General features: G+C 41.5%; 1 protein-coding gene across 9 annotated transcripts in view; it reads right to left on the reverse strand.

The window, feature by feature from the left end:
* Positions 1 to 5,937: 5,937 nt before the first annotated feature.
* The window catches only part of LOC134344013 (probable tRNA methyltransferase 9B), a 54,455-nt gene continuing 49,542 nt past the window's right edge, over positions 5,938 to 10,850 (reverse strand). For 8 of the 9 annotated variants that reach the window (XM_063043077.1, XM_063043080.1, XM_063043078.1 and 5 more), the window contains exon 4: positions 5,938 to 9,631. In XM_063043077.1, the coding sequence (XP_062899147.1) occupies positions 8,571 to 9,631 (1,061 nt within the window). In that variant the 3' untranslated portion in view covers positions 5,938 to 8,570. The remainder of the gene's footprint in view (positions 9,632 to 10,850) is intronic. The other variant, XM_063043074.1, reaches the window with a different exon arrangement.

Here is a 10,850-nt window from a genome sequence, read left to right on the forward strand (position 1 = left end):
TTCGCTTTCTATTGACTGTATTGCAGGGGATGTTGCATGCAAATGGTGGATGGATCTCCAATTAAGTTGTAGTTGTCTCAGCCACTCACAAGCACACAATGCTGCCTCTCCTGTTTTTACCACACACAAGCCCAATATTGCTTGTTGGTTGCTGTATTTCTCTGCTACAAATGTCATACCCACAGGAGTTATCTTTTCTCTAGTATAAGTTCTTGGTTGAACATCAGCAGGTTTCAGTTTAAAATCATTTTGTTGATTGACTGAAACGGCCAGTCAGAGTCCAATTCCATTTTAATGAATCTGCTTAGACCATTTGGCCCATCATGTCTTCTCCGCCATTCAATCATGGCTGATTCTTTGTTTCCCCTCCTCAGCCCCATTTCCTGGCCTTCTCCCCATAACCTTTGATGCCATGTCCAATCAAAAGCCAATCAAGTTCTGCCTTAAATATGCCCAACAACATGGCCTCCACAGCTACCTGTGGTAATAAATTTCACAAATTATGGTCTTAATATTCATTAAACTGCAGAGTTCAGCGCTAGATTGTTCATAGGGTTTGTAGAGTTACCCATCAACAGAGAGTGAACAGTATTATTCTTTCGTTCAAGAAAAGTAATGTGGATAACCTTGGGAATTATAGACCAGTGAGTCTTACATCAGTGGTGGGCAGACTATTGTAGAGGATTCTTAAAGGCATGATTGACAAGCTTTCAGAGAAGTATATTCTGATTAGGGATAGTCAGCATGGCTTTGTGGGAAGCAGGTCGCTTACTTATAAGCCTGAATGAATTTTTTGAGGAAATGACAAACCACATTGATTCAGGTAGAGCAGTGAATGTGGATATGTATTTTAATATGGCATTTGTTACGTTTCCCTATGTTAGGCTCATTCAGAAAGTCAGGAAGTGTGGGGTTCATGGAAACTTGGCTGTGTAGATTCAGAACAGCCTTGTCCACAGAGGGTGGTAGTAGGTGGAGTGTACTCTATCCATGAAGAGTGGAGTTCCACAGGGACCTCTTCTCGTACCCCTGATTATTTATTTTTTAAAATTCAGCGATACAGCTTGAAATAGGCCCACCGAGCCTTGTCACCCAGCAACCCACTGATCGAAACCTAACCTAATCACAGGACAATTGACAACAACCAACTAACCTACCAATAGGCAAATCTTTGGACTGTGGAAGGAAGCAGGAAAAACTTCCTTACAAAGGACACCGGAATTGAACTATTACAGCCCTGAGCTGTAATAGTGTCACACTAACTCCTACACTACAGAGGCCCTCCTGATCTTTGTGACTTTCATAAATGACTTAGGTGAGGCAGTGGAAGGGTGGGTTCGTAAGATTGCAGATGATATGAAGGTTGGTGGTGTTGTGGATAGTGTAAAAGAGTTACAATGAGACATTAACAGAACAGGGCTGGGAAGTAGCAAATGGAATTCAACCCAGAAAAGTATGAAGTGATACACTTAGAAAGTGAAATCTTAAGGCAGAGTACAAGGTTAAGGGCAGGATTGTTAGCAGTGTGGAGGAAACAGAGAGCCTTGGGGTCCACTTCCAAAGATCCCTCAACGCATGTGGATAGGGTAATTAAGAAGACATATGGTTGATTAAGAAGACATATTAGTCAGGGGAGTGAGTTAAAGAACCACAAGGTAACGCTACAGCTCCTTAAAATATTGGACGGATCAAATTTGGAGTATTGTGTTCAGCTCTGGTTGCATCATTATAGGACGGATGTGGAAAGAGAAGAAGTGGTGACATAATGAGATGTAGAAGATGATAAGAGGCATAGACAGAGTTGACAACCAGCACTTTCTCCCCCCAGAGTGGCAATGGCTAACACAAGAAGCATAATTTAAGGTAAGAATAGGAGGGACGTCAGAGGTAGGTTTTTGTTTTACACAGAATGTGGTGGGTGTGTGGAATGCATTGCCAGGGTGGTGGTAGAGGCAGATACATTAGGAACATTTAAAAGACTCTTAGATAGGCACATGGATGAAAGATAAATGGAGGGCTATGTGGGGGCGAAGCACTGGATTGATCATGGAGCAGGTTAAACCATAGGCTGAAGGGCCTGTACTATATGTACAGTTCTATATTGTATGTTCAACACAGAAACAGGCCCTTCGTCTCAACTGGTCCAAGCCACCAAGATGCCCCTTCCAAGCTAGTCCCATTTGCATCCAGCTCAGCTTTCCATTTCATTACCTGTCCACTGTATTTTAAAAGTTGCTATTGTACTTGCCTCAACCATGTCTTTTGGCAGCTCATTCCATGTACATACATTTTTGTGTAAAAAGATTTCCCCTTAAGTTCCCATCTCACCTTAAACCCATGCTCATATCCCAATCCCAGAAAAAAGACTGAGTGCATCTGCTCAGTCTATGTCCCTCATGACCTTTGTGAGATCACCTCTCAGTATGCTACACTAAAGACCTTGCCAGTCTCCTGTGGCTCCACACAAAGATGTCCCTGTCGATCTTTGAAGGGTGTTATTCTCTCCCTAGTTACTCTTTCCCTTAACATATTTATAAACCCCTTTGGATTCATCTTAATCTTCAATACCAAAGCTATCTCATGCCCCCTTTTACCCCTCCTGATATAGAAACATAGAAACATAGAAAATAGGTGCAGGAGAAGGCCATTCGGCCCTTCGAGCCTGCACCGCCATTTATTATGATCATGGCTGATCATCCAACTCAGAACCCCGCCCCAGCCTTCCCTCCATACCCCCTGACCCCCGTAGCCACAAGGGCCATATCTAACTCCCTCTTAAATATAGCCAATGAACTGGCCTCAACAGTTTCCTGTGGCAGAGAATTCCACAGATTCACCACTCTCTGTGTGAAGAAGTTTTTCCTAATCTCGGTCCTAAAAGGCTTCCCCTCTATCCTCAAACGGTGGCCCCTCGTTCTGGACTTCCCCAACATCGGGCACAATCTTCCTGCATCTAGCCTGTCCAATCCCTTTAGGATCTTATACGTTTCAATCAGATCCCCCCTCAATCTTCTAAATTCCAACGAGTACAAGCCCAGTTCATCCAGTCTTCCTTCATATGAAAGTCCTGCCATCCCAGGAATCAATCTGGTGAACTTCTTTGTACTCCCTCTATGGCAAAGATGTCTTTCCTCAGATTAGGGGACCAAAACTGCACACAATACTCCAGGTGTGGTCTCACCAAGGCCTTGTACAACTGCAGTAGTACCTCCCTGCTCCTGTACTCGAATCCTCTCGCTATAAATGCCAGCATACCATTTGCCTTTTTCACCGCCTGCTGTACCTGCATGCCCACTTTCAATGACTGGTGTATAATGACACCCAAGTCTCGTTGCACCTCCCCTTTTCCTAATCGGCCATCATTCAGATAATAATCTGTTTTCCTATCTTTGCCACCAAAGTGGATAACTTCACATTTATCCACATTAAATTGCATCTGCCATGAATTTTCCCACTCACCCAACCTATCCAAGTCACCCTGCATCCTCTTAGCATCCTCCTCACGGCTAACACTGCCACCCAGCTTCGTGTCATCCGCAAACTTGGAGATGCTGCATTTAATTCCCTCATCCAAGTCATTAATATATATTGTAAACAACTGGGGTCCCAGCACTGAGCCTTGCGGTACCCCACTAGTCACCGCCTGCCATTCTGAAAAGGTCCCGTTTATTCCCACTCTTTGCTTCCTGTCTGCTAACCAATTCTCCACCCACACCAATACCTTACCCCAATACCGTGTGCTTTAAGTTTGCACACTAATCTCCGGTGTGGGACCTTGTCAAAAGCCTTTTGAAAATCCAAATATACCACATCCACTGGTTCTCCCCTATCCACTCTACTAGTTACATCCTCAAAAAATTCTATGAGATTCGTCAGACATGATTTTCCTTTCACAAATCCATGCTGACTTTGTCCGATCATTTCACCACTTTCCAAATGTGCTGTTATCACATCCTTGATAACTGACTCCAGCAGTTTCCCCACCACCGACGTTAGGCTAACCGGTCTATAATTCCCCGGTTTCTCTCTCCCTCCTTTTTTAAAAAGTGGGGTTACATTAGCCACCCTCCAATCCTCAGGAACTAGTCCAGAATCTAACGAGTTCTGAAAAATTATCACTAATGCATCCACTATTTCTTGGGCTACTTCCTTAAGCACTCTAGGATGCAGACCATCTGGCCCTGGGGATTTATCTGCCTTCAATCCCTTCAATTTACCTAACACCACTTCCCTACTAACATGTATTTCGCTCAGTTCCTCTATCTCACTGGACCCTCTGTCCCTTACTATTTCTGGAAGATTATTTATGTCTTCCTTAGTGAAGACAGAACCAAAGTAATTATTCAATTGGTCTGCCATGTCCTTGCTCCCCATAATCAATTCACCTGTTTCTGTCTGCAGGGGACCTACATTTGTCTTTACCAGTCTTTTCCTTTTTACATATCTATAAAAGCTTTTACAGTCCGTTTTTATGTTCCCTGCCAGTTTTCTCTCATAATCTTTTTTCCCCTTCCTAATTAAGCCCTTTGTCCTCCTCTGCTGAACTCTGAATTTCTCCCAGTCCTCAGGTGAGCCACTTTCTCTGGCTAATTTGTATGCTTCTTCTTTGGAATTGATACTATCCCTAATTTCTCTTGTCAGCCACGGGTGCACCACCTTCCTTGATTTATTCTTTTGCCAAACTGGGATGAACAATTGTTGTAGTTCATCCATGCAACCTTTAAATGCTTGCCATCCTTTAAGTGTCATTTGCCAGTCTATCTTAGCTAATTCACGTCTCATACCTTCAAAGTTACCCCTCTTTAAGTTCAGAACTTTTGTTTCTGAATTAACTATGTCACTCTCCATCTTAATGAAGAATTCCACCATATTATGGTCACTCTTACCCATGGGGCCTCTCACGACAAGATCGCTAATTAACCCTTCCTCATTGCTCAAAACCCAGTCCAGAATAGCCTGCTCTCTAGTTGGTTCCTCGACATGTTGGTTCAAAAAACCATCCCGCATACATTCCAAGAAATCCTCTTCCTCAGCACCTTTACCAATTTGGTTCACCCAGTCTACATGTAGATTGAAGTCACCCATTATAACTGCTGTTCCTTTATTGCACACATTTCTAATTTCCTGTTTAATACCATCTCCGACCTCACTACTACTGTTAGGTGGCCTGTACACAACTCCCACCAGCGTCTTCTGCCCCTTAGTGTTACGCAGCTCTACCCATATCGATTCCACATCTTCCCGGCTTATGTCCTTCCTTTCTATTGCGTTAATCTCTTCTTTAACCAGCAACGCCACCCCACCTCCCCTTCCTTCATGTCTATCCCTCCTGAATATTGAATATCCCTGAACGTTGAGCTCTCATCCCTGGTCACCCTGGAGCCATGTCTCTGTGATCCCAACTATATCATAATCATTAATAACAATCTGCACTTTCAATTCATCCACCTTATCACGAATGCTCCTTGCATTGACACATAAAGCCTTCAGGCGCTCTTTTACAACTCTCTTAGCCCTTATACAATTATGTTGAAAAGTGGCCCTTTTTAATGCTTGCCCTGGATTTGTCGGCCTGCCACTTTTACTTTTCTCCTTACTACTTTTTGCTTCTACCCTCATTTTACACCCCTCTGTCGCTCTGCACTGGTTCCCATCCCTCTGTTGTGAACTAACCTCCTCACGCCTAGCCTCTTTAATTTGATTCCCACCCCCCAACCTTGCACCTTGATTAGAAGATAAAGATGTAAAGGAGGGAGAATGTGACCAATTAAATAAACAATGTTACGAACCGATAGCCAAGGCCAGGTCACATCCTTGCCTTCCTGGGTAGGTGTAATTCTTAGAGGGAAAAGAAGAGACTAATACCTATATAAGCACAAGGATTGGATCAAAAACACCAAAGAATGAACCACAAAAAAAATCAGTTTGTGTTGAATGTACTTTAATCTGCAGTAAATTGAAAGTACATGAGCCGAAGATATTTAAATAGAATTAAAATATAGTGAAAGCCAGACTTTGACACAATTGTACAACAAACAGTCACTTTGCATGTTTGCATTGTCTGTGCAGAGAATCTTGACCTTTGCCAGCAAGCATAGAAAAGAACATCACATCACCAGAATGAGATTTTTAAATTTTCCACAGATTTGAAATATTTGCTGCTACTAAGGAATCCTGAGAAAACACAAGGTGGTTTGTGCATAACAAACTTATTGCGTTGACTCCTGTTTAAAATTCTCCACAAGGGCTGCATTAGATATTCAAATTGTGCTTTTAAAAAAAATCCAAGGCAGCAGAATATTTAGTTCTCCCCAAATGTGACATTTACATTTTCAATGAACAACCAGAAGACATAAAATTTTATCCCAAGGTGTGGGGAAAAAAGAGAACTAAATTACCTTTGAGTTAAATCATTTTGAAAAACAATGCTTCCAGGTGACGATTGCAGCAGTAAACTAGCAAATTAAATTGCACAACCTACTTGTGACACTGAAAAGCAATATGTCAGATGTTTCTGGTAGGCAAGATTTCCAAGGGAATTCCAATGACATTCCACCAAGGTTCCAGCAGGAACTAGAGAAAAAATGAAGAAGTTGCTGGCACTGATTTCTTGAAATCAATTTCAATTACAAAGAAAATTTCACACCTGAAAACCATGTATTTTCATTGCAGTATATCCCAGTGGCTGAAAGAAATCCCATGCAGGCTAGATTGTTCTTTGTGTGCTCACTAGACTGGACCAATTTTTACTCCTTGTAAGCATAATGACGTCCCCAGTGATAATGGGTAAAATATGCTTGTGATGGCACCAGCAAATATTGTCTGATAAAGTGGATCTCATCAGTTAGCTGGCAGTACAAAAGCACTATGTTTCCTTTAGATCACTGATTCCCAAGTCTGGAATGTTGGTGGGTGGAAAGTACGTGAGAATTATTTTGCACTCAGTCACAACGCCCAATGAAGTTCCACAAAAAGTTGTAGACGTGAACCACTGACATCGTCTCTATCCACAGATGCTGCCCGACCTGCTGAGTTTTTTCCAGCATTTTCAGTTTTAACTAAACGTTCCAACTTGTTCCATCTGCTCAATGGTTAAACAGGACATTGAAAGTGTAGTAAGCAATGTGAGACTTCAACCTTCTTCCAGTGTGCAATTTGACTTTGGCCCTTACTCCATTTATCTGTCATGTCAAACCCCTTTATTATTTTGAGAACAGTATAAATCAAACTTGTGGAGTCAAAACAAATCATGCAACCCTTCCTCAAATCCTTAATACAATTCCTCTCAGTCTGTATAACATCCTTTCTAAAAGGCAAATATGAGCAAAGACTCAACCAGTCTTCTATATAAAAAACTGCAAGGCTAGGAACAAGTGCAAATGTCACTAACGATATGCACAAATGGCCTTCCAACGACCAGCAAATTTAAACTCTATCTCACTCTCATAACTGCCAGAAATGTTGTATCAAATATAATTTATTATTTGTTCTGCAGTAATTAATAGTAGGACCCTGTTTTTGAACTTTACTTCAAATGATGTGTAAAAAGTTAGAACTTCCACATATAAATATGATGTCTGTGCTTAAAAAACTTATCTTGTGATATACTATTACAATATATTATCCTTGTGTAAGACGAACTACAAAGAAGATCTACACACAAAGATCATAGACTTATTACTTAAATGCTAACATAAAAATTTGAAACAGTATTAAATATTTTCTGTCAGCAGATACACTGCTTGAAAAAAATACAGATGGGCTATTTCAAATCTGTTCTACCGTTACCATTTGTTGTGCTTTTGAAAAACTTAATTCCTTTGGGAGAACCAGATTCCCCTTTGCCAGTATCCATGATGAATTCATGACACAATCCAGATCTAAACTCACAGAAAAGCAGCCACTTGCATTTATGATGGGAACCATCTGGAGCAGCTCAAAGGAACATGCCTGCTCCCCTTCTTTGAGCTAGCAGAAGGGCACCAGATTTCTAAGCAGCTGGGGATAGTTTCCCTCGAATGGCAGGTCTATAAAATTACACCCTCCAATCCCACTGTGGGCTCAGCAGCAGTGGTCATCAATGGGAATACACAGGTTGTCAATCTCAAAGCATTGTCACATTATTGGAATGAATACACAAAGTATTTTTGAGGAACAGTGCACCATGAGCCATCAAATTGTAGAGCAGTGGGAGGTCACATCTGAGTGATGTAACAGGTGAAGATCAGGTATTAGAAGAGCAGCGTTGTGAGAGAACTCCTGGCCTTAGTAAGGTGGTAACTTTAGACCCTTGCAACATTCTGATCTGATGGATGAGAAGATATTTTTTCAGTAAGTTAATGGAAACAGCATGAATCTGATCCTTCAAATTCCATCCAATTATATCTGAAATATTAATTATGTAATCCTGGCACTACACAGAATAAAACAGATTTTTACATTATGGCATTGATATTGTACTTAACTCTAACAAAATTGAAAATAACTTTGTTATAATCTGTGATTAAAATAATGAGGTTTAAAATCACCTTTGATATTAAAATGTGTGCATCAATTAAAATCACCACATATTATTGTTTTTCTACTATGACACACCAGTTGCCATGATCATAACAGGAATTCCGAATGTGAAGTTCTTGCACATTCTCTTCAATGAGCTGAACCAATTCTCCTTCCCTGAAGACATGATAATATCGCATGAATTCTGTAGCATCTGGAATTATCGCTTCCTTTTCATCCAAAGCCACAGCTTTGATACTGTCAATCACAGAGTCTGTTGACTCTGTTGTAGAAGTCCTTTTAAAAACCCTGGCCCCAGTTCTCTCAGACTTTTGTGCTCCTTCATGCATCTGACTGTCTTCTACAGAGTTAGTCCGAAAAAGGTTTAGATCTCCTGCTCTGCTTATTTCACCTTGCTGTCTTCCTTGCTTTGTTTTGAATGAGTTCACATTTCTAGTCTCTAACCATTGTGCTTCTTCGTGCTTTGGATTTTCAGCAAACACCTCCTCATCAAAACTGTCTGTCTTCACCAGTGGTGGGCAATCTGCTTCCAAACTGCAGTGCCGGGATGATATGCTCAACTTTCTCACAGGCTGCATGGAAACAGTAGTGCTTCCCCATGAAGGCATTAGGTCCGGTGACTGTTTCATCGACTTTAGTTGGTCAATGTGTGACTGCATTGTAACCTCATCAAGTGATTTGGAGAAGAACCACGAGCGAAGTGATTTTCCCAGATTCTTGTAAAGTCGATACTCTTGATCTTTGGACATCCTGGGGCAGCAATTTTCTAACAAAGTTTGATTGTCACTTCTGTATGAAAGTATTGTGTGTTGATCCTGTCTAAGAGACAACATTGTGCTGCCTTCACTTTGAACTGCCTTTATTGAGTCTTTATCTTCTGTCTTGACATTCCTTCCGACTATGGGTTGATTATTATTTTGACTAGACTCTGATGATGGTCTAGAACACAGGGATCGGTTCCAAGGAACAAAGATGTCTTGTTTATCAAAGCGGCGATACTTTTGTTCCATGGCCCATACATAAATCATCATTTGACCTCCACGGAGCAAAGTTCTCGCCATTTCTTTTATTGCTCTAATTCGCCTGGCCTTTGTTGAAAAATGATGAATCACTACATTAAGACAATCATAAAATTAGTTTGTAATGGTTATTCATGCACAAGAACATGTCTAGTGTTACAAGTTAGAGATGAGATAGGCAGGAAGGTGACAAATTGGATAGCTTTTTCTAAAGGGCTGATATTGTATGGTGGGCCAAATGGCCAGCTTTTGTGCTTTATGATTCTACTTCCTTCAGGTAGTACACTGCGAGTATTAGTCTTATGACAATAATAAATATGTATAGCCTAAAGATGATAAAAATATAACCTATGGAGGGGGATAAACAGTTGTTGTTTTGGGTCAAGCTCCTTCATCAGGACTGGTAAGGAAGGGGGCAGAAGCCAGCAGAATGTGCAGGGGGGTGGGGAGCTACAAGCTGGCAGGTGGTAGGTGAAACTAGGTGAGCAGGAATGTGGGAGGAGGCAATGAAGCTGGGAGGTGATAGCTGGAAGAGGTAAAGGGCTGAGGAAGAAGGAAACTGAAAGGAGGATGGTGGACACCGGGAGAAAGGGAAGGAGGAGCTCCAGAGGAGGTGATGAGCAGGGGAGGAGAAAAGAAGGGGTAAGAACGGAGCCAGAACGGGGAATGGAAAAGGAAAGAAGGGAGAAGAGGAGAAATTACTGGAAGATAATGAAGGGTCACAGCTAGAAATGTTGATTGTTTATTCCTCTGCGTAGATGCTGTCTGACATGGCTGGGTTCCTCCAGCATCTTACATGTGTTGTCCTGGATTTCCAGCACCTGTTGCATATCTTGTGTAAAAGAACAAGTTTAACTTTTGGAGGAACTCAGCGGGTCAGTTAGCATCTGTGGAGGGAAATGGACAGTCCACATTTCATCTGGATTGAAAGACAGAGGGAAGGTAGCCAATACTAAAGATAAGAGAGGAGGCAGCCAGTATGAAAAGTAGTGATGAAATACGCAGGAAGGCAGACTGGATATTCCTCCTATTGTCTCTGATAATTGTAATAATACTGATTGGTGGGAAAATCTATGGATAGGTTTCAGGAGTCTGTGGTTTTACCATCATCCTCCAACAAATCAAGAAAGTGAATTAAAATTCACATTGGGTACAGCCTGGGTAAAAACTGTGCCATTTCTAAAACCCACTGCAATGCAAGCAAGAAAAAATACAGGTACATGTAATGTCCCACACATTTCCTGGCCTGTGTTTCCTCTTTAACTTGTGTTGCAGTTCCCTGGGACACCTGCAATTACCCTTCCATTGCTA

The sequence above is a fragment of the Mobula hypostoma genome, chromosome 3, assembly GCF_963921235.1.
Source record: "Mobula hypostoma chromosome 3, sMobHyp1.1, whole genome shotgun sequence".
NCBI lineage: Eukaryota > Metazoa > Chordata > Chondrichthyes > Myliobatiformes > Myliobatidae > Mobula > Mobula hypostoma.